At 46.2% G+C, this 24,579-nt stretch overlaps 1 protein-coding gene across 2 annotated transcripts; it reads right to left on the bottom strand.

Annotated features, from left to right (window-relative positions):
• Positions 1–2,100: 2,100 nt before the first annotated feature.
• Zfp3 (ZFP3 zinc finger protein) lies at positions 2,101–13,121 on the bottom strand. 2 transcript variants are annotated; one of them, XM_036196374.1, is made up of 2 exons: positions 12,791–13,121; positions 2,101–4,112 (listed from the first exon to the last, which is right to left on the bottom strand). In XM_036196374.1, exon 2 carries the CDS (start codon positions 4,102–4,104, stop codon positions 2,593–2,595), a length of 1,512 nt encoding a protein of 503 aa, XP_036052267.1. In that variant the 5' UTR covers positions 4,105–4,112; positions 12,791–13,121; the 3' UTR covers positions 2,101–2,592. The 2 variants fall into 2 exon arrangements, with proteins under 2 accessions (XP_036052267.1, XP_036052268.1); XM_036196375.1 differs by lacking the exon at positions 12,791–13,121 and adding an exon at positions 5,169–5,478.
• Between the last annotated feature and the right edge of the window lie 11,458 nt (positions 13,122–24,579).

Below are 24,579 nucleotides of genomic sequence, written 5' to 3'. Positions count from 1 at the left end.
AAATAAGGGAACACAAAATCCTAAGTTACAGAGGAGGGTAATGTCCTGATGATGGTGTGGGCACAGCTCACTCTGAGCCTGAGCAAACCAACCAAAAGAATGAGACCGTACTGGGCTGGTCACCACCATAGAAAAGTACCCAGAGCGCTTCTGCCAGAGTCCGACATCAGAGGATCTACCTGCAAAGCTCTTTATTTAACTGCTTTTTTCTCAAGCCAAGTGTATAAACCTGAGAACTGCTCTCAGGGTACAGAGCAAGCCTGTTCTACAGAGCTGGGCTATGATGAGTTAGACTTGCAAAGATATGGCTTAAAATCTTTATATTCAAATCCATGTAGTGATTGGTAATTTTAAAAAAGTGTGCAAAGGGCTTAGATTAGGCAGTAATAAATGAGCCTGTCCACAGCTCAGCACAGCAGCTGACAGACCACTGGAGTCTTAGCTCTAGACTTAATATGATCATGGATAAGTCACCTAACATCCCCTGCCCCATCCAGACTCATTCATCTTTTAAGTTGGCTCAAGGATACTTGCACTGAGGAAAATTGTGCAACTCTAATTTACTAAAAATCTCTCAACTGAACACTTAACACCATGAACTTTATGATATGTGAAAATAGTAAAGCTATTTTTAAAAGGTATTACCCACATTAGAGGTATCGTGGGAAATAAATGTAAGCGGGCAGCACACTGCCTGGCGCAGAGTTGATAATAAATACTGACGGGCAACGCCTCAGGATTCTGACTCTGAAAGGTCAGTGGGGCTAGGGCTGTAGCTGAGGGGTGGAGTGCTTGCCTAACATACACAAAGCTTCGGGGTTATTAAACTCAAGTATTAACAAAAATTAGTGATTGATATATTTTCTTAGAGGCTGGCTTGAGAGATCATTTCATTCAATACCCCTCATTTTGCAGATGAGAAAACTGAAGACCAGGAACTCAAGGGCCTCACTGAAGGGGTAGTTCTGATAAGAATCTAGGCCTGCTAGGTTTTTTCTTTTCTTTTTGTTTGTTTGTTTGTTTGTTTTTTTAACTTTCTACCTCCCCCCCCCCCCCCACCTTAAGATTGTTGTTTGTACGCATGCTGTCCGTGTATTATTGGCGGTGCGGTGTAAGACAAAAAAGGTGGCTGGAGAGACAGCCGTGGGTGCTGGGAACCGGAACTCTTATATTTTTGGTTGTGAGCCTAGCCTTTAACGGCTGAGCCATCTCTCCAGCCCTTTTTTTTTTTTTTTTTGTTTTTTTCGAGACAGGGTTTCTCTGTAGCTTCGGAGCCTGTCCTGGACTCGCTCTGTAGACCAGGCTGGCCTTGAACTCACAGAGATCCACCTGCCTCTGCCTCCCGAGTGCTGGGATTACAGGTGTGCACCACCACCGCCAGGCATGCTAGGTTTTCTTTAGTGCAATTTCTGTTCCTACTACCTGCCTCAAAAATGGAAACATGAGAAATGGAAGATACAGAAGACATGTAGAGATGTTGAAAAACGGATTTTATGGCCACCAAACAAGCCAAGAAGAGGCTATCACGTCTCCATCTATTACCCAGAGCCCCCAGCTGGGTGTCCTGAGAGTTCAAATGTTGAAAAGGCCAGACCTGGTTAGTCAGGTTATCTCTAGCTCACCACGTGGCCAGGTGCCTGGCAGAGAAAGGCCACACAGTCCTGTCCTCGACTTCCTGACAGGATGGCAGCAGCAGCAGCTGTGACCAAGTGCCTAGGCAGACTCCTGGGAACCAGCTGCACAGCTCAGAGCTGGATAGCTGCTAAAGAGCCCCTCCTGTCCATGCTCAGTAGCCTGCCTTCAACTGTCTCTCTCTGGTTCTTCCTTGGGGTTTTCAGGCTTTCACTTACCATCCTGTAAGCTGTTTCCTTTCCATGGAACCCTCTTCAAATAAATAAGGAAGGCTAGCAGGAGCTGTGAAAAGACACAAGCTTCCTGCTTTTTCATTAATGTTGCCATGTTCAAGGGAACTGGATAACCTGGCTGGAAGACACCCCCCCCCCCGTCAGGGTTTCTCTGTGTAGTTTTGGTTCCTGTCCTGGATCTTGCTCTGTTGCCCAGGCTGGCCTCGAATTCACAGAGATCCGGCTGGCTCCGCCTCTCAAGTGCTGGGATTAAAGGCATGTGCCACCACCGCCCGGCAGGAAGATTTTAAGGTGTAGAAAGGGAAATCGGGAGTGGGGGCACTTATTAAAGTACTCCAGGCTGCCCAGTGGACCGGAGACTAGCTCACAATGTTCTAACATCTCAGGAGACAATGAGTCAACTCTGTGGTTCTCAGGAGTGGTGAGCCCTGTCCCCACTTCCACAAAGAGCAACAGTTTAGGCTAGACAGAGGTGCAGACCCTGTGAAGAGGGACAGAAGGACAGAGGAGAATTAAGGCCTGAAACAACTTTTATAATTTAATTTAGAACACTGAAACTTCTCAGGAAACAGTTCATGAAACTAACTGCCTCATCACTTTCAGCCAACCCCCAAAACAAAGCTCAGTGGATGGGCAGGGGAGGTCCCGTCCTCTAGGAACCTGGTCGATTATGAACAGATGAAGAAACCAACTTCAGCCTCTCCACAATGCCTCCTGGGGATGCAAGTCATTCAACACAGTGAACACTCTGATGTCGGAGGAGGTGAGAGCTCCGACTGAAGGTCTTCTGGCATTCCTGACACTCGTACGGCTTTTCTCCAGTGTGAATTCTCTGGTGGATGGTAAGCTGGGAGTGCTGGCTGAATGTTTTCTCACACTCACTACACTCATAAGGTTTCTCTCCAATATGGATCTTCTGGTGCAGCAGCAGCTCCGCGTTATCCCAAAAGGTTCTTGCACACTCATTACACTGATGGGGTTTCTCCCCGGTATGTATTCTCTGGTGGACAATCAGGTGAGAAGTCCGCCTGAAAGCCTTACCACACTCAAAGCATTCATAAGGTTTCTCTCCGGTGTGGATCCTCTCGTGTCTGAGAAGCTCTGAATTACCCCGGAAGGCCTTCCCACAGTCTCTGCATACATAGGGCTTCTCCCCAGTGTGAATTCTAGTATGTCTGATAACCTCTGAGTTCTGGCCAAAAGTCTTCCCGCATTCACTGCACTCATAGGGCTTGTCCCCTGTGTGAATTCTCTGATGACGGATAAGCTCGGAACTCTGACCAAAGCCTTTCCCACATTCGTTACACAGATAGGGCTTTTCTCCGGTATGGATTTTCTGGTGTCTGATAAGGCCCGAGCTATGCTTGAAGGCTTTGCCACACTCCGTGCACTCATGGTATCTCTCCTCGGTGTGGATCCGCTGGTGCTGAATGAGCTGGGAGCTAACCCTAAAGGTCTTCCCACACTCATTGCACTCATAAGGCTTCTCCCCGGTGTGGATTCTCTGGTGCAGAATAAGGGCTGAATTCTGACTGAAGGCTTTACCACATTCTTCACATTTATAAGGTCTTTCTCCTGTATGAATTCTATGATGGTGGATAAGATGTGAGCTCTGAATGAAGGCCTTCCCACACTCGGTACAAGCAAAGGGCTTCTCTCCAGCATGAATTCTCAGGTGTCTTCGAAGGCTGGAGTTAGTTCCAAATGTCTTGCCACATTCTTTGCATTCAAAGGGTTTTTCTCCACTGTGAACTCTCATGTGCTGGATGAGATGTGAGTTCTGATTAAAAGCTTTTCCACATTCTTTACATGTGTGAGGCTTTTCTCCTGCAGAAGTCCTCTGTGTGTTATGAAGCTGGACACTCTCCATGAAGTTCTGAGCAGAAGTAGCGAACACACTAAGCCTCTCTGCTGGAGTACCTCCATGGCACGGCACCACACTTGGGGTGGGACCGCATCCTCTGTCACTCCCACTACTACCCGGCTCTTTCTCACCTGAGGAGGGCTTCTTGAAGACAACCAACCCTGATGCAAAGTCTCTCTCCTGAGGAGCCATCTGCTCTAGAAGCTCTTCTGAGGATGCTCTCAAATGCCCCTCTAGTATGTCTTCTTCACCTGCTGCTCCAAACTCGTGAGCCTGGTAAACCTCCTGTGAAAGTTTTTCTAATGTTGGCCCATGTGGCTCAGACTCTTCAGAAATGTCTTCCTTGGGAAGCACCTCCTTCTCCTCAGTCCCCATATCACAACCTGAAATGAGAGAGGGTAAGCACGTGAAGTTGCTGTGTCCAATCTAAATGACATTACATGGTGGACATGCTAAACAGCTGATACTGACTTCAAGAAGGGAGAAAAACCATCCAAGGCAGAATGTTAAAGACTGAAAAAGGCAAAGAGATACTGGGAAAAGCTGTACAGCCCTAATAATCAGGGGAGAACTCAAAGTTCGTAAAGAAAACATTTAGGGAAACTAATGGCCATATTAATAGAAGAGTATATGGAAAAGGGTAAGAAAAAAGCAAAGTGACAAATTAACAGAAGTAACTTTTAGGTGCCGGGTGGGTGATGGCGGCGGCGCACACCTGTAATCCCAGCACTCGGGAGGCATAGGCAGGTGGATCTCTGTGAGTTCGAGGCCAGCCTGGTCTACAGAGCTAGTCTAGGACAGGCTCCAAAGCTACAGAGAGACCCTGTCTCGAAAAACAAAACAAAGATATATATAAAAAAAGAAATAACTTTTGAGTTTAAGATGAAATAGCCACACAAGAGGGTATATTCTTAGTCTAGTTCTGCACTACCCAACAGCCCTATAGAGCAGGCCACAGTATAGATGGGTTACCTATTCAAAGGGTTGAAATGTCTTAGCTATAATAAGCAAGACTAACTCTTAGCCCTTTACATTTGGATGGAGAGGTCCATCTTTAATTCTCCCCAAATGATGAATGAATTATATCAATAACATTTACTGAATAATTATTTTTTCTACAAATTTAAAATGCCATATGGATCCCATTCAGTTCTACTGATCTATTTTTTTCTCCAACCTCAAACTGATCAACCTACTGAAGCTAGGTTAAAAGAGACAGACATGGTGGCAGGTACATGTAACCAGCACTCTGGAGACTAAGAAGAACCATGAGCTGGAAGCCAGCCGAGGCTACGCTATGAGATAATAGCTAAAAAGATACTTTAAATGTTGTTGTTGAGCTTACTTTTCAGAAGTCTTCTTTATCTGATATTTATTGAAAATCCACAAATATTTTTCCAAGTAAATTTTAGTGTAATTTCATAAAATATTCAACTTACCCTAATATAGGTTTACTTTCATCTTGCTTCTGTCTTTTCATTTGCTCAGTTGTTCTTCTGTTTTCTAAGTGGCTTTTTTTGTGTGTGGAGCTAGGCAAGCACTCTACCACTGCGCTAAATCCCCAACCCTGGCTATTTTTAAATATGGGGCAATACTGCAGATCTCTACGTATTAAATCTATTATCAGCCCTTTTGTAGACTTTTCTTAACACTGAATAAATTTTTTGGGTATTTGGTGGGGAGCAGTTTGAGACAGGGATAGCTCTGGCTATCCTGGAACTCACTATGTAGACCAAGTTAGACTTAAACTCACAGAGATCCTCCTGCCTCTGCCTCCTGAGTGCTCAGATTAAAGGCGTGCGCCACCCGCCCCCAGTTCAACACTGAATAAATCTTAAAGCATACTTAAAAAAAAAAAAAAAAACTTTTAAAAGCAATGGCAAAAACTTTTAGTTGCCTGCCAGTTATTTCTTTCCCCCACTTCACAACAGAATAATTGTGTGTGTGTGTGTGTGTGTGTGTGTGTGTGTGTGTGTGTGCGCTTTCCTCAGCTTTCTTTACATATTTAGTCATTGGACCAGACTCTGGCCAATGACACTGTGATATGCAAGGGAAAGCACAGAATGATGGGGAACTGGTATTCCTGGGGCGTGATGTGATACCTGGAGCATCACCTTTCATTATGAATGCACCAGCATACTCTAAGATCTGAGCTGGAAAGAGCTAGGGGCCCTGATTGCTCTGTTATACCAAGCCTGCCTCTGCCTCTGGACTTCTTATATGCAATACAGAAAGAGTTAATGCCTTGGCTAAGACATTATGGTTCTTTAAAAAAAAAAAAACAACTTATTATTGCTAGGCATAGTGGCACATGTCTCTAATCCATCACTCAAGAGGCAGAGGCTCTGAGGCCAGCCTGGTCTACATAGTGAGTTCCAGGACAGTTAGGACTACATAAAGAGGCCCTGCTTCAAAAAATAAATTATATTCAGGTACAGTGATGCACATCTATAATCCTAGTACTCTAAGGCAGAAGTAGGAAAATCCTGACTTTGAGCCCAGACTGGACACAGTGAAACTCTGTCTCAAATAAAAAATAAAAAATATTTTTTTAAAAGTATATATACATCATTGTATGAAGTCCAGCCTATTTCTAACTAATACAATAGTCCTGGGACTTTCGCCGTCCCTGCCGCAGAAGTGGGTTCCAAATGACAAGAAAGTCAGCTGGCAAACAACGCCGAGACAATCCTAAAAGGGCTCTCTCGCTGGGTCAGAGCGCTTGTGCCCTTCAGCCAACCTGAGGAGCAGTGAAAATATAAGCTGTGCAAGGAGACGCCCACGGGGCGGTGAACAGGTGCGGGACTCCATCGTTTAAAGAAGCAGACTTGGGGGATGCTCTGAAGTCAAGGAGCGGCACAGTCTCTTCAAAGCAGAGTGTCAGGCAGATGCACAGTAGTGGACGTCTGGTAGCTGAACTGAAACAGCAGACATGATGACTAGAGGCTAGTCATCCAGACTCAGAGAGGTGAGGTCAGGGCAGCGGCGATGAGGAGCAAAGGACTGGAGAAACCCTTAGTGTGTGATAGTGAAGTGTGAAGAAGAGCTGGGCTGGAGAGGTGGCGCTGTGGTTAAGAACACTGTCTGCTGCTCTCGCAAAGCGCCCAGATCCAGTCCCAGCACCACACGACAGTTCACAACCATCTACAACTCTGGTTCTACAGTATCTGATGCCCTCTACTGATCTCCCTGGGCACCAGGCATGCACATGGTATACATACATGCATACAAGCAAACACTCATACTTGTAAAAAAAAAATAAATTAAAAAAAAAAAAAAAAAAGAACACACACCTATAATCCCAGCACTCGGGAGACAGAGGCAGTTAGATCTCTGTAAGTTCGAGGCCAGCCTGGTCTACAAATTGAGTTCCAGGACAGGCTCCAAAGCTACAGAGAAGCCCTGTCTCGAAAAGAGTTAAGAATCAAAGATGGTATCAGATCACACTTAATTTGAATGATGATAATTAGACAGATAATGATGCCCAAGATTTGGAATACTGAAGGGATAGCTAGTTTAAGCAGGAAGGTGGTGAATGAACTCTGTTTTGGATAAGATGGGTTTTGAGAGATCCATATTGAGGCAGTTTTCATACTGGTCTAGAAGCTTGAGAGAGTCAATACTATTTGAGAGGTTTGGGAGAACTCAGCATGAGTACAGAAGGAGAACTATCAGAGACCGGAGACAGAAATCTAGAACCAAGAGCTAACGGTAAGGAGAACCATTGCCATACTAACTATACTTCTTCCAACCTCTTCAGGGTCTTTTGACTTTCTCCACCCTGCTCTCTGGCCAGGAACGCAACAGGTCCTCTGGCTTCCAGATGCTTCTACCAATGAGGAGACCCAACAGAAGACCGGAGAGGGGCTGGAGAGATGGCTCAGAGGTTAAGAGCACTGTCTGTTCTTCCAGAGGTCCTGAGTTCAACTCCCAGCAACCACATGGTGGCTCACAACCATCTGTAATGAGATCCAGCATGAGGCAGAACACTATAAAATAAATAAATAAGTCTTTAAAAAGGAGGAGGAGGAGGAGGAGGAAAAGAAGACGACCGGAGAAAGGATGGCCAGAGTATTTATTCTATACTCCTGGTTCCTTCCAGTGATACGGCCTTGAGCTATTGGTATACTTCAATTAAAACTCCTCTTAAGTAATCTATTCTACCCAATTCTTCAACACTTTGCCAAGACCTGTCAATTAACCTCTTGGCTACTAAACCTTCCTGAAACTAACCTAACTTGAGTAGGTTATGATAGAAAATTACATGTCCACATGGTTGGGCTTGGCCGGTGGACCGCCTAACTATTTCCAGTTCAGAATAGCCATCTCCGGGTCAGACATCTCGTGGGACCGGGACTCTGTGGCTTTACGTGGTTGCGTAAAGCATGCGCAGCCATGTAATCTACGCGCATGCATGGAGTACCCACACGAGTTCCTGTACGCATGCGCGGCCCAACCTTTATAAAGCCTGTGCCATCTTGCATGAGCCCCCCCCCCCCTTATCTCCTCACCCATGTGTGTTTCACACAGGCCTGTCACCTCTATCCTCTTCAATAAAAATTCTTCTGTGGTCTTGTCGTGTTCGGGCGTGTTCCTAGCGAGGTAAAGCGCCGCTAAATAACTAACAGGTTATATGTTTCCTATTCATCCTCAGAGAATAAAGGTGAAGAAGAGAAATCTGCCACAGGAGGAAAAAATGGTTAGCAAAGAGCCACAATAATAGTGTCACAGAAGTCACCAAGGCAGTGACCGAGGGAACTGAAAAGCATCTAATATCACCAGGTATGGTGGCATATGCCAGGGATCCCAGTTACTCTGAAAGCTGAGTTAGTAAGATTTTGAATTGGAGGTCAGCCTGGGCAACTTAACAAGACCCACTACCTCCTTGTTTAAAAAAAAAAAGATGTGGGAACACAGTCCAGTGTCAGCATTTATCCAGCACACACAAGGCCCCAGTGGGTGTCGATTCTTAACCTCAAGACAAAATTCAACAACATTTAAGCAGATGGGAGAGCCAGTAGTTTAAAAAACTAGATAGAAACTGTCTACTGGGACAATAAAGGAGCCACAGATGAAACTGAAACATAGTGACAGTGACTGGGAAGGGAATCTGAGCAAATTCACTTACAAAACAAGGGTGTTTCAAGGTCACGGGTCTTCTCTGGTGACAGATATGAATATGTTCATATCAGAGGGGGCGGTATTAGTGAAGAGAGGGCTTAAAGGGTAAGAAAACTCGAGACTAATAAAGAATAAAAGCCCGAGAGGTGGGAGAGACTGGAGGATGAGTCAGACGATGAAGGAAGGAAGTGATTTTGCAGATGTCCTTTGTACTACCCTCATTTCAATCTAGCCTCCTGTCAGCAACAAGACGCTGGTGACTGCCACCTGCCTACCCTGGGGAGACAACCACCAGGAAAACTTGATCTCAACCATGAAGCCTTGGGAGCTCTCTGTCAGCTCACTCTAAGTGAGCTAGATGCCCCCAGCATCTTCTTATTTTTCCATGGAGCAAGGAAAGACCCCAAAGCTAGATTTCTCCTTTTTTGTTGAAATCTTTCAAAATTAAAGCCATCATCTGTATAACTGTAAGGCTACATTATGGAGTTGTGGCTATCTTTTTTTGAGACACAGTCTCACTATGTAACTCTGTCTGGTCTAGAACTCATAATGTAGACTAAGTTGGCTTCAGATTTACAGAGATCTGTCTGTCTGTGCCTCCCAAGCAAAGGGGTTGAAGCCATGGGCCACCACGCCTAACTGTTAGCTATCATCTCCATCCACTGCATCATATCATTTGGGAAGTATTGTCTTACAAATGTTCCCTCCTAGTGACTTTAATTCTAGCACTTAAGAGGACAAGACAGGACCAGGCGGCAGTGGCGGCACACGCCTTTAATTCTAGCACTGGGAGGCAGAGCAGGGTGGATCTCTGAGTTCAAGGCCAGCCTGGTCTACAGAGTGAGATCCAGGACAGGCACCAAAGCTACACAGAGAAACCCTGTCTCAAAAAAACAAACAAACCAAAAAAAAAAAAGAGGACAAGACAGAAGGATCATGAATTTGAGGCCAGTTTGGGTTACACACTGAGATGCTATGGGTTTTTTGTTTTTTTGTTTTTTGTTTTTTTTTAAGAATTATTTATTTCTATATGTAAATGTCTTTCTAATACCCAGCAAAGACCAAGTTTCAGGAGCTGGTATTCAGTGTCTATGTATTTCCTAGCCCCTCCGGCCTGCCTTTTCACATTTCCATGTCTCCTATAGTTACTTTTTAGGTTTTGATGGAGCTTTTCCCCCTTCTACCACTAAGCTATCCCTCCAGTCCTTCTGGGTGTTTCTGGTAGGAAGTCACAACATGCCCACACGGTTGGGCTTGCCTGGCAGACCACCTAGTTATTTCTGCATAAAGCACGCACGGCCATGTAATCTATGTGCGTGCGTGGATTAGCCACATGCGGTCCTGTAAGCATGCACAGCCTTCTCTTTAAAAAGCTGGCGCCATTTTCCACAGGTCTCTTCTCTTCTCTTCTCCTCTCTTTTTCTTGTCCCACATGGCCTATCACGTCTGTCTCTTCCTATCCTATATTAATAAACAGCTCTTCTGTTGATTTGTCATGTCCGGGACGTGTTCCTTGCAGGGTAAGAGCACCAAAATAACTAACAGTTTCGTTTGTTTTTTGAGACAGGGTCTCAGGATGTAGTTCCAGTTGGCCTAGAACTTGATATGTAAACTAGGCTGGCATGGAACTCATAAAGATCACCTGCCTCTGCCTTTCAAGTACTGGGATTAAACACATGTGTCATCATGCCCCGTCTCCTTTTTATTTTGAGACAGGCTCCCACTAAGTTCCCGAAGCTGGCCTCTAACACATAATGCTGATGCTTCAGCCTTTAAAGTACCTGGGATTATAGACTTCTAGATGTTTTTGTTTGTTTGTATAAACAATGTCAGTATTGTCTTTGCAATGTACTCTGAGAGAAGTCTCAGAAAACCTCATTCATCAAATTCTGACACACACACCTTAATGAACAGTGACTAATAAAATTAAAAACAGCCGGGCAGTGGTGGCACACACCTTTAATCCCAGCACTTGGGAGGCAGAAGCAGGAGGATCTCTGTGAGTCTGAGGCCAGCCTGGTCTACAGAGTGAGGTCCAGGACAGGCTCCAAAGCTACACAGAGAAACCCTGTCTCAAAAAACCAAAAAATGAAACTTAAAAACACCACACATTTTTAAGCCGGGGTGACGGCATCTGGAAAAGGACTAGCTCCCGCAGGAAGCCTCCAGTAACACCTGCAGTCCCTGCTCCTCGGAAGCCGGTCTTCCACTAGTCCCTTCCTCACCTCTTTCAGCTAGTTTCCAGTCTCTTCCTGTTTGTTGCTCCTCTCAAGGCCTCTAGAATGAACGCTTCCTATGGCTCACAATGCTCTCACGAACAAACCTGTTTCCTTTTCCCACATCTACCTCACATTCTCCAAAAACAACTGGCAGCTGCAGATGTGCTCAGCATCCTGCAGTCCAAACACTGTCCATTCTTTAAAGTTTCTCTGCCTTTAAAAACAAATTATTCTCAATTCCTGGACTACTACTGCCCACCTGTGCACTTAACAAACATCTCCAAGATGCAGCTGAAGTAATGTACCGTCCCCTCCATTTGCTTTCTGATCTGCAGGCCCTAACAGATGTTACTTCTTCAAGTAGCCATCATGTATTATTCCTTTGCCTTCCTCTAGCACAGTGGTTTGCAACTTTCCTAACATAATCCCTCGTGTTGTGGTGACCCCCCAACCATAAAATTATTTTCGTTGCTACTTGATAACTGTAATTTTGCTGTTATGAATCATAATGTAAATATGTGTTTCCTGGTGGTGTTAGACAACCCTTGTGAGAGGGTTGTTCGACCCCCAAAATGTAGTGACTTGGCCCACAAGTTGAGAACCGGTGCTCTAAATCATGAGCAAGGATGGTGTTACTCATCTTGTTAATGTCAGTGCTTAGCACATTTCTGATACCTGGTAAATATTAAGTTTTGTGTGCCATCTGATAACAAAGCTGCAGTGGTCTTGTGGGTTAACCAGACAGTCCAGTCATTTTTCTACCTAAAGAGATCAGAGCAGTGTCTGACAGATAACTTATTCTATGAATATAACAATTACTTATAAAAATAAGGTCTTTGCCTAGGCATGGCGGTGCATTCCCAGTGCTTGGGAAACAGAGGCAGGTGGATCTCTGAGACTTTGAGGTCAACCTGGTCTACAGAGTGAGTTTCAGACTAGCCAGAGCTAGGCTGTGAGACCTTATTTAAAAAAAAAAAAAAAAATTAAACTTTAAAAAAAAAAATCTTTCTCCCAAGCCACTATTATTTCCCTCTTCTGGTACCCAGGATCAAGGGAACTGGGGATTCTGTGCTCAATTCAGTCTCCCTTATTATTATTACTTTTAATTATATGTAGATGTGTTTCTGCATATAGGCATATGCACATGCAGGTGCCTGAGGGGGCCAGACCCCCAGAGATGGAATTACAGATAGTATGAAGTGCCTGAGTGAGTTCTGGGAACCAAACCAAGGTCGTCTGGAAGAGCAGCAAGTGTTCTTAAAGGCTGAGCTACCTTGTTTCTTTAACTAATCTTCACAAACCAATATTGTGTCTGCCAGGACTGTCACAATATTCCACTGGGGCCTTGATTTGTGCTAACCATTCGTTCTAGCAGTATACTTAGGGAATGTAATACCAACGAAAGGGGAGGAGAGAAAAAAAAAAAAAGAACAGAGAAAAGAAAAATAGGCATAGGTCCTAAGCATGCCCACGTTGGACCCTGCTTCTCTAGCTAGCTCCCCTGGCTGACAAGGCCTGGAAGCAGAACTGGGGACAGTCCCTGACTCTGCCCAGGCTCCACCCTCTCCATGTGCAACTGAGTGAGGGCCCCTGGTGCCATAAAATCCAAGGTCACACGGCAAACCAGAGTCAGGGGCGGGCCTACTCTCAGGACTCCGGCTCAAGGCCAGGAGTCTCGCGTTCTCCTCCCCCGGGGAACGACGGAACCAGAGAGGCCTCACCGCTGGCAGATGCCGCCCACGCTCACTCCGCCGGGCCCGGGGCGCAGCACCGCAGCGCGCACAGAACTGCAGCTGTTGTCTGGTGTCATGGGCGACGGACACCGGCCACTTCCGGTACTAGGCGGCCCTGCGGCCAATCCGCGCGGGCCGCACTCGCGGGAGGAACAGGTGGCCAGCGGGCCCACGCCCCCTTGCCCGTTCCAGCTTTCCTGTCGGCTGCGCTCGCCCTAATTCACCCCAGCTCCACCCGGCTGGCAAGGGCCGCTCCGCTCCCTGGAATGTCCCAGTGCACCTCGCGATACCCACTGTGCCCTAGACCACTGACGCGCGGGGTCCTCCGGGTTTCCTAGAACGGCTCCGAGGATGCACTTCCGCCCCGCAGGAGACGCTCTGCGCGCCCCTGGCGTTTCCGTGGGCTGGAAAACTCGTTAACTCACGCTTCTTTTCCCGTGGGGACGTGTTGAGCGCCCATTTCACCTCTCTCCTGTCAAGAGTCTGTCAACCCAGGCCCTTAGATTTAGGGTACGCTTGTCATCTAGGAGCGAGGGGGAGGAAAAGCTCAGGGAATGGTACTTGGACAAAAACCTTAAGGTTGAGTGTGATTTCCCTAGCTGTTCGGGCAATGGGAATTGTATCATTTGCTAGCCTTCCTCTCTCTTGAATAAATTTGGTCTCCTTTTGCCTCAGAACATGTGTGAATCCTCCTGCCTCAGCCTTCCAAGTGCTGGAGAGCAGCCATGCCCAGTGAAATAGACCTTTGTCTCTGTGTGTTGTTTTTGAGGCAGCTCTGTAGCTCAGACTGGCCTTGAACTATGTATTAACAGTTCAGGTTGGCCTCGAATGTGAGGCAGTCCTCCTGCCTCAGCCTCCCTGGTGCTGGGATTGGAGACCTAAGACAATACACCCAACTCTGAAATGAGCATTTTAACGGAAATCAGCCAAAATTGTAGGTAGTTGCAGGTAATAGGGCCGCCAATCAGATACTGGTGTGAATAGCTAACGAGGAACTCTGGACCCTAGTACCTTATCCCATTGCTGAACTCAAGGTGATATTTTCCTTTCTGTTGGACTGTGTACTGGATATATATCACAATAGTCCTCTCTGTTTCACAGGGTTGTAGTTAGGCAAACACAGAAGCCTGCTCCCTCCTCACCTTTGGGGCACACTGGTGTTTCTGGGTTTGCCTAATCACATACTCCATTTCTTCTGACTAGTCCAGGAGTGAGCATCAGATAGGGACAACCAGCCCTACCCTTACAGTTGCTATCTGGGAAGGGTGGTGCAGTTTGGGGTAACATTTTTCAGGACACAGATCTTTTCTGAAGTAATAGTCTTTGAAATAAGACCTGAACAAGAAGCTTGCAGCTACAGAGAAAAGGCAGAGGAGGCTGGGGGTGTGGCTCAGCCGTGGAGCACCTGCTGAAAATGTGCTAGGTAGGTCCTAAATTCCAGCCCCAATATTATCAAAATAAGTGAAATGAAATAAAAAGTAACAAGACATTTGAAGAAAAAGGCGGAGGGAGTAACTAGTTCTGAGATAAGGGCTGGGAGATTAAAACACAGAGTAAAAATTGCCGTGTGATGGGAGTACCTGAGTGAGGTGGAATAATCCCTTTGTACACTGTGAAGATCTGTAGCTGTGATTGGTTTAATAAACAAGCTGACTGGCCAATAGCTGAGCAGAATAAGGTTAGGTGGGACAGCCAAACTGAGAATGCTGGGAAGAAGGGCAGAGTCAGGAGTCTCCAGCTAGATGCAGAGGGAGCAGGAGGTGAATATGCCATGCTAATAAAGGTAAAGACAAGTGGCAGGGTGTAAATAAGGAATATGGGTTAACTAGAGCTAGTCAGTAATAAGCCTGAGCTATTGGAGGAGCATTTACCATTTATATTAAGCCTCTGAATGATTATTTGAGAGAGTCTGCTGGGATAGGAAAACTATGCCTACACCTGAGTTCGAATCCCCAGAACCCATGAGCAGCTGTAATCCCAATGATGAAGAAGAGACATTATCTTCAGTGGTGAAGCACTGTCAGGGGCCATGCTCTGTAAACAAATTCCTACCTACACTCCGACGAACAATGCTAATGAAACTCATCAGGTCACCAGCATAAAAAAAGTGGAAAGGAGGCCAGGTGGCAAGAGGAAGAGAGAGGGCAGGAGTGGGAGGGTACAGGAGAGGGTAACAGGGGATCTGATGGAAATAGAAAGTTATGTGTATGAAAAATGAAACCCATTATTATGTAATTAATATGAGTGTTCTCCTTGTTCAGGCTGCTAACAATGAGTAGGGGAAAAGTACATTTTTGTTGTTGTTTTTTATTTTGAGACAAGGTCTCTCTACATAACTCTAGCTCTCATGAAGCTCACTATGTAGACCAGGCTGGCCTCCAACTCTGCCTCTGAGTGCTAGGATCAAAGGTGTATGCCACCACGCCCAGCCTACAATCATAAGATAACCTTAGGATTTACACTCAGGAATCATTTTCTACTTCCCCATCTGTGTAGATGCATTTTCTGCTGCTGTTTCAACCTTCTTCAATATTCCCAAACCTTTCTCTAAGCCATGATACAGAAGTTACCTCACACTCATTGCCATATACACATTCACCCATACTACAAAATGTTATGACTCAGAACCAAGAACGCAAGACCTTAGAGTCTACCCTCTTTCATCCAGCACACCCACATTAATGTGCCTTCCCTAAAGAGCCTGGGTCAGTACGGTGGTGGCTGTGTTACCAGAGTTCTAGGGCAAAGATTCCAACTCCAGGAGTCCCAGCCTACTTGTTCAGGCGCCTGTCCCCATACAACATTAGAAATGGGGTAATGGTGGAGCACAGAGAAAGACTGAGTCAGTGATGCCACATTGTGAAGAAAAGATGGAGCCAGTGACCTCCCCAAACCTACCTTTGGGGTACCGGTATGAGCTTTAGGTTTATAATCGAAGACGATTAGGAACAGGGTGAGAGTTACTAGTAAATGAGCAGTCTTGATCGAGATGTGGTCTGGTTGGACACCTCAATTCTTATTCTGAGGGTGGTTAGAAGTCCTTATTGCTGTTGGGATCAGTTCCATGAGATGCTTGCTTCTGCTCTCAGGTGATCTCATGGTAGACTAATATGTCTGGGAGCTCCTGCTGTCCCTGCTGTCTATGGTGCCTGGAGGTTTAAGAAAATGGCTAGAGAGCCAAGTAGTGGTAGTGCATACCTTTAATCCCAGCACTGGGGAGACAGAGGCAGGCAGAGAAACTCTGTCTCAGAGAGAGAGAGAGAGAGAGAGAGAGAGAGAGAGAGAGAGAGAGAGAGAGAGAGAACTGGGGTCTTATGCTGTAATGGATGAGGAAATGAAGGTTCCTCCAGGAAACCCCACGCTGAGGACACCTGAAGTGGAAAGAGCTCATCTGCCATCACCACAGACTCATTTCATCTTTTCAGTAAATTGTGACATTGCTCTGGGCAAGGCAGAGATTGAGAATTTACTCCCAGCTGTAAAAATTCCTGTTTCCCTTCCTTCCTTTCTTTCTTTCTCTCTCTCTCTCTCTCTCTCTCTCTCTCTCTCTCTCTCTCTCTCTCTCTCTCTTTCTGTCTTTTGTTTGTTTGTTGTTTTTCAAGACAGGTTTTTCTCTATGTAGCTTTGGAGCCTGTCCTGTTTCCATTTCTTTATACATTATGCCATCTTCTCTTACTAATATTAAAATATGTTGCCGGGCAGTGGTGGCACACACCTTTGATCCCAGCACTCCAGAGGCAGAGGCAGGTGGATTTCTGTGAGTTGGAGGCCAGCCTGGTCTACAGAGCAAGTTCCAACACAGCCAGAGCTACACAAAGAAACCCTGTCTCAAAAAAACAAACATAAGAAAGAAAGAAAAGATAAACTGCTTTGCTCCCCCTTTGCCTCTATCTTTGAAACGTGGGAAGGGGAGCTTCGCGCCCTGGCTGCCTATCTTGGTTTTTGAGACCAGATTGATGCAGCCGAGGCTGGCCTAGAGCTCCTGACTCTACTGCCGGAGCTGAGTGCAGGGGTTATCACTGCGTGCCACCACACCTGGCTCCTTCCTTGTATTTTGAAATCACATTCTTTCTCAAATTAGTTTACAACTGTTTCGGATTTAGTGCTACTTGTATTTCCAATCACCTGTAGGCCATATCTCCAGAGCTAGTGAACTGTTCGTATTTCCCGTCAGTGGCTTCTCAGGCTTAAATGGTATTGTGTTAGGGTTCTAGAAGAAATGATCTAAAGGTTTGAATGACCTTGTGACTCTCTTCTGCAGGCACATAGCCACAGATAGGGGACAATCTGACAGAAGGGCCCGGCTTAGATGGCTCTCTCTTCCTGCACCCACTTATTTCTCACCATTATATTCTGAGGTCACCAGCTATGCTGACCTCAGAATATCCTCCACTCCCAACGTTATGTGTTGTGACACAAAATGCATCTTGCTTGAAGTAACATAACCGTCGTCTCCTAAGGCCAGACAGCACCAGAGGACAGGCTACCCCTCACTGTGTAATTTGTCTCCAAGAACCCTCAGGGGCATTGGCAGGGTTGGATCCTAACATGCCAAACTGAAACACTCCTAGCTCACCTCTGCACACTAAAGCAACTGCAGGCACTGAATCAGGCTTAGCTGCGTCTTTGGTACCCAACCCCCATCTCCAGCTACAAAGCTGTGAAAGAATGAAGCCAAGGTGCAATTTCTTCTTCAGGCTTGATAGTCACCCCAGAGAGACCAGTTCTGAGCCTCACCCAGAAAACTCATGTTTTCCCTGTGCTTACAGAAGCAGGTTCTCTGGCTTGGAAGGGGTCTAGTTGGAAGGAATGTCCATTGTCATCCAGGTACACTGCACCTGTGGCTAATAGGTAGGGCCAGAGGCCACCCCAAGCTGTGGGGGATGGGAACAAGCTAGGACCAGCAATACCTTCTCCTCTTCTTCCAAATACAGTCAAATTGGGACTTAGTTCTTTATCATACAGACCGGACCGGACGATGACCAGTTGAGTTCACAACACCATGGTTCATCCAACTCAATTAAATTCAAATCTCTAAGACAGGGGCAGGTACATTTTTTTTTTTTTTTGCACTAGTACTTATTTTAAAATTTTTATTTATTTTTATTTTATATGTATGGGTGTTTTACCTGCATATATGTTTGTGTGTGCATCATGTGCACACAGTGCCCACAGAGGCCAGTAACAGGCATTGGGTCCCCTGGAACTGGAGTTACAAACAGTTTTGAGTTACCTCGTGGGTTCAGAGAACCGAACCCAGGTCTTCTGAAAGAGCAGTATGAGCTCTTAACTTCTGAGTCCTCTCTCCAGCCCTGCACTAGTGCTTCTTAAAGATCTTTCCAAGCTGGGCAAGGTGGTATGTAGCTGTACCCCAGGTACTGGAGAGGCTGAACCCAGAGAATCTTAAAGGAGTGTGGGACCAGCTTGGGCATATAGAGACCTCACCTTGGGAAGGAGTGGGGAGGAGTCAAGGAGAGGAGAGGAGAGTAGGGAGGAAGAGGAGAGTAACAGTTTCTCTTCCTGTAAGGTACTAAGTATGAGAGAAGTAGGATGTTCCACAACAGGCACTCAGCATCCACCAGACGAGGCTTGTATAACGGCAGTTAACACACAAGTTTGCTGCCCCAGAAGGAGACAGATTTCCTGGAGGTGGAAGACAAAGGTTTGAAGAAAGCGGTAGGGTGGATAAGGATGTCCTGCGAGAAAGATTTTCTGGCATGAAATTCAGAAAACAATCCTAAAAGAAGAGGGCACCTTCACACATTTAGGTGTTTTCTCCTTGTGCCTCAGTATAGGGACAGTTCCCTCACTGGGCATCAGGGGGCTCCAGGAGACTGTGAACCAGAATCACTCAGACTATGTGTGGTTGAAGAAGTGGATTAAAAAGGAGCAAGCTGCTGTTTGATATAGATGAAATGTTTTCAGTCAAGGGCTTAGCATATCAATGAATGCATAAAATTCACTGTATAAGCCAGACACAGTGGTACCTCATCTCCCTGTTCCCCAGGATGCTAGCTGGAATCCAGGAGTTTAAGAACAGCCTTTGTAACACCTCAAATATAATAATGGTAAGTTCAGTAAATGGAACACTACACCTCCACTAGATTGTTTTGGGGTTTGTTTTTTGTTTTTTGTTTGTTTGTTTGTTTGTTTGTTTTGAGACAGAGTTTCCCTATGTAGCTTTGTGCCTTTCCTTGAACTCACTTGGTAGACCAGGCTGGCCTCGAACTCACAGAGATCCCACCTGGCTCTGCCTCCCGAGTACTGGGATTAAAGGCGTGTGCCACCACTGCCTGGTTTTTTAAGCTATGTTGGGAAATAAACCCAGGGGCCCTGCACAAGCTCAGCAAGCATTCTGCCACCCCAGCCTCAGCCCTCTAGATTTTTTTTTCAACATTGGTGTTTCCCTACCAATGACCATGTTAAAGCTAAAATATTCACACACTATGTTATAACAGTATGTAAGTGTGTTACCTCTAATAAATAGAACCATAACATCCAAACATGACCGCCCATGCTGCCAGCAAACATATCAGTGGAGAGTGGCCCCATGGGCAGCAGGGACAGGATCTGGCAATTGCCCACTCCTCCTTGACTCCTGGAGGTTTGGCTGGGCATGTGCAGGAATGAGTACAATTCCCAAGGGCTGGGGAGATGACTCTGGAGTCCATAGTGCTTGCTGCTCTGGCAGAGGCTCATGTTCAGTTTCCAGCACATATATAAAGTGGCTCCCAACTGCCTGGAACTCCAGCTCCAGGAGCTCCAACGCCCTCTTCTGGCCTCCCCAGGCACTGCAAATGCACATGATGCACACACATACATCCAGACACAAAAATACACACATTAAATACATAGATTTTTGTTGTTGTTGTTGTTTTGTTTTCGAGACAGGGTTTCTCTTGTGTAACCCTGGCTGTCCTGGAACTTGCTCTGTAGACCAGCCTGGTCTCAAACTCACTGAGAATCACCTGCCTCTGCCTCTCAAAAGCATGTGGTAACCATACTTTAAGTGGTGGCGGCACACACAGCTTCCAACAGTCATGTCCCCTGACCAAAATGGACAGAGCATGAGAACCCACATGGGAAGCCTTGCTAGTTCCAAGTCTGTGGGTGCTCACCTCCACTTCCAACGTGGCTAGGGGAAGCAGATAAGGACCCACGGCTGTTCCCTGGATATGAGTTTGAGCTGAACAACAAATTTAAACCAGGATCCCCTTCTTCATTAACTGGAAAAGTAGCTTGTGAACAACTTTCAAGCCAGCGTCAGTGAAGTTAAAAGTTGGCTTAAGAAGACTCTCCCTGGTGATACATGGTAGCTTCGTCATGACCCTGTCCCAGGGTGTGGCCAGGTAATTGCTTCAGTTAAAAGAACACAATCAATTGAGAAGTTATTAGAACAGGAAAGTAATAGGTCACGCCACCAGCTGAGCTTGCACTGGAGATGGGACAGAAGGAAATGTGAAGTGAATGACGTCATGGAATGTGTCATCTTCACGGAATTTCTACAAGAGACGCCAATTTTCCCAGCGGATTAGCATTTGCTGTGTCATATAGACTCCCCATGCCTATTGTCTTCCCGGTAGCACCTGGGAGCCTTTGTGCCCCTGGTAGTGACATAATGTTGATGCTACAGAATTGGGTGGTGACTTTTGATTTGTTTGTCTGGTTTTGTTTTAAATAACCAAATTTCTATGGGCACCTTTGTCCCACATTGCAAGTTACTCAGGCAGGTGTTTAATTCCTAAGTCAACTGTGTTTGCTTCTACTGCTTATTCTGATTTTTTAAAAGACTGCTTTTTGTATTCAAAGCGGGGAGGGCAGGGTGTGTTGGAACTCAGCACAAAATAAAAAGCACAATTGCCAGGCTTCTGTGAGAGTGGCCATGTGGCTGAGCTGTGTGACTTGTGGAGCAGGGGTGAAGCAACTGCTTCAGGGAATTTCCTGGACAGTCAAATGACAAGGACCTTCCTTTACTTCCTGCCAGAAGGTGGTTGTGAAGTGAGTGCTCCTCTGGACCTGAAGGCAGGGGCTTGCTCTAGGGATGTCAGAGTGGCAAACTAAAACACCACGGATCCCAGGGGACTGCACAGACTTCCCAGGAACCCTGAACTCCCTACCTGCAGCTTTTTGGATGAGAGAAAAAGAAGCCTTGCCATCCATTGTCACTTTGGGTCTCTACTGCTTGTTGCCAAACACAAACTGTTACAGAGTTCCGAGAACTCCCATTTCGCTTTTTAAAAAATACTTTCGTAGAGCCAGGCATAGAGGCACACCCCAGTCATCCCAGCACCTAGGAGGTGGAGCAGGAAGATTGGGTATTCAAGGTCATCCTCTGCTATATATTGAGTTTGAGGACAGCTTGTGATACATGGGATCTTGTCTCTAAAATAGGGCAAAAAAAAAAAAAGTTTTGTAGAAAAAATATGGATGGAAATAGGGAAGAGACCGCCAAATATAAAAAACAACTTTTAAATTTAATATTATTTTATTTTATCGAGACAAAGTTTCATCATGTAGCCTTGGCTGGTCTGAAATTCACAGAGATCTCCTTCCTCTACCTCCTGAGTGCTGGGATTAAAGGCGTGCGCCACTGGGCCCAGCCAAGTGCAAAAATAACTTTCAACTTAAAATGCGGAGTAGATCACAAACGGAAGAAGAAGGAGAAGACGGGAAAGATTGCTCAGTGCATAAAACCACTGACCAGGCAAGCCCAATGACCCGACATCAACCTCCAGAACCCACAGCGGCTCCCAAAAGTTGTCCTCTGGCCTCTATGCACAGGTCTCCATGGCACACATGCGCCTGCACTCACCTATCACAGTCTCGATAAAAAGGGAAAGCAAAAACCACGGACCACAGAGTAAAACAGTATAGATTTTGGTTTTGAAACAAGGTCTCACCATATAGCTCAGGCTGGCCTGCCTTCACCTCCTGAGTGCTGAAATTACAGGGCTGTGCCACCACACCCAGCTACCCACAAGTCCCTGCTGTTGGCACCCTTTGAACTATGGTGCATCCAGAGCCCGCCTGCCTGTTCACCTTGTCCTGGGCTCCTTGGCATGCTGATGTGTGATGAGGCCTCCAAGACCACCCTCGGGTTTGTTGGCTCTTCAGTAAGACTCGGGGTTCCAGGAGCTCAAACTACACTTGTGATTACAGGGCATTGCAGCCAAAGAATGCAGACTGCACAGAGTCCTCGAGAGAGAGAGAGGCCCCAGCCCCACCCCCCCACCACCACCCCCCCCCCCCCGTTGGCTTCCCAGGGAAATCACCCTAACATCACTTACTCTTCCAGCAGTAATAAGGCAGACGAAATATTACCAACCAAGAAAACTCACCCAAGCCTTGGTACTCAGGGTTGTTTGGGGGGGGGGGGTTGGGGGGGGGTCGTGGGAGTGAGGTTATGGTGAGCCACATAAGCATGGGAAGTTCAAGAAACGAACCTTTGACTCCTCGTCTCTAGACTTGTCAAAAAATCTACTAGCATAGCCTGGCCCTCAATCCCCCGTCACATTCAAACAGCCATTTATGATATAGCACACTGTTTTCATAAAAACCTTTATCAGGCATACAAAGTCCCTCTTATCAGACAGAACATTACAAGGGCTTAGGAATTATCTCCCCGGAACCAACCAGGGGCTAGTTCCGAAGACCTTTGGACTAGCCAGCCCAGGCCTGTTGGGGTAACCCTTTACCTTAAACCCCATAAACTGAGCTGCTTCTGAGGACCTCCACTCCTAGTATAGAGTCCAACTGAAATATATTCCTAATACCATCACTTGTCCAACATCATGGGCATTCTGTTAATGAGCGAACCTGAAGACAGATCTGTGTCTCAGAAATGCCCAGTACTCCCCTCTGTGGACTGTGACGAAGCTCTCTCCCGTAGCTAGCCTTCTCCCGGGCATTTTGCCTCCTGACCTCTTTCCAGCCATTTCTGTCTCAGCTGTTCCAAGATTCCCAAGCACCAGAGGCCCTTTCCAATGTGTCCCGTCCAAGCAGGTCAACGAGGCTGCAGGGCTTCCGCCCACGGCCAGGACTAAATGAGGCACAGGTGAGACACAGGAGTACAACGCTGAGGCAGAACTCTCTCTCAGAGTCACTCTCCTGAAACGGCGCACTTGCAACACTGTCTCCCTTCACTTCAGCGCAGGCCGCATTCTGTCTTGAAACAGTGTGTCTGGATGGGTACCCATCCTCCTTATTTTTGTGCATGTTGAGGGTGAGTGGGAAAGTGTGAGAAGCTCACAGGGAGCTTGCTTTAGGATGCATATTAACTCAGGCAACAATGATGTGCCTGTACAAACCCATTTATTATGTTTCATCCTAAAGGATAACTTGATCCACCCCTAAATCCCAGAAAGTGGTGGAAATCAGTCCCAACATTCCATTCTCACATTCGAGTCAGCATTCATTTCTCACATTTGACCCCAGATCCCTTTGCCTTTCAGAGGCACAAGGACTCTTTCGCATTGCCTCTTAGACTCCACCTTCCCACTTACAAGGCATGCCTTAGTTGTAGCAAATTTATCAGCGCCCTTGCTGGAGCAGGAAAACTTTGGCGGTTACCTTGAACTTCCTTTACATCGAGTAAAAAGTGGCTTTAAGAGGTACAAGGATCTCAGACTCTTCCAGAACAGACATTTGAACCGTTTATGATGTATGCTATTGCAGTTATTCAGCCTGACACGACCTGCTGCCATTTTGAGTTGTAACCGCCATAATCACCTCAGAATCCCTGCAAAGAGCAATGAGGAAAGCAATGGGGGAGGGGCAGATGGAGACTCATAATAAGACTCTGGAGCTTTGATAGCATTCTAGATAAAGCAGGTACATTTTGGCTAGGATGAAGTCACTTTTTTGTTTATTTTATGCAAATAAGTGTGTATATCTGTGTGTATGCCTGTGCACCACATGCATGCCTGGTCCCTGCAGAATCCAGAAGAGGGCATTGCCTCATCTGGAACTGGAGTAACACAGTTGTGAGCTGCCATGTGGATGCTGGGAATTGAACCGGGGTCCTCTGGAAGAGCAGCCTGTGTTCTTAAATGCCGAGCCATCTCTTCAGTCCTGAAGTCACATTTGACCTGACCGATAAATAACCCCTCTTTCTGCTCCAAGTTGTGGGGATCCATTTGATCTTGCTGCCACCCAGGACCATGCACCTGTCAGCAAGTCCTACAACACATGCACTCTGTAGAGAACTGGACCTGCCCCTCTTGCTTTAGCCTCACTGTGAGATGCCGGTTCTCTTGCAACAGGGCTGGATTGTTCTAGAACAGATACAGGGAGCCTTCTGCCATTTATTCCTGCAAATTTCACTCACTGCTTTTCTATCTGGTGTGGTGTAGTGTGTGTGTGTGTGTGTGTGTGTGTGTGTGTGTGTGTGTGTGTGTGTGATGTGTGCATGTGTGTGTGTGTTTACTGTGTGAATGTATGTTGATATGTGTGTGATATGTGCGTGTATGTATTATGTGAATGTGTCAATGTGTGTGTGTGTGTGTGATGTGTGCATGTGTGTTTACTATGTGAATGTATGTTGATATGTGTGTGTGATATGTGCATGTATGTATTGTGTGAATGTGTCAATGTGTGTGAATGTGTGTGATATGTGCATGTCTGTGTGCTTGTGTGTGCGTATTGTGTGTGTGTGTGTGATGTGTGTGTATTGTGTGAGTATGTGTTGATGTGTGTGTGTGATGTGTCTGTGTGTATTGTGTGAGTGTGTGTATGATGTGTGATATGTGAAGGTGTCTACAGAGGCCAGAAGATCATGT

Source organism: Onychomys torridus, chromosome 8, assembly GCF_903995425.1.
Source record: "Onychomys torridus chromosome 8, mOncTor1.1, whole genome shotgun sequence".
Taxonomy (NCBI): domain Eukaryota; kingdom Metazoa; phylum Chordata; class Mammalia; order Rodentia; family Cricetidae; genus Onychomys; species Onychomys torridus.
This window is presented reverse-complemented; position numbering and strand designations above follow the sequence as displayed.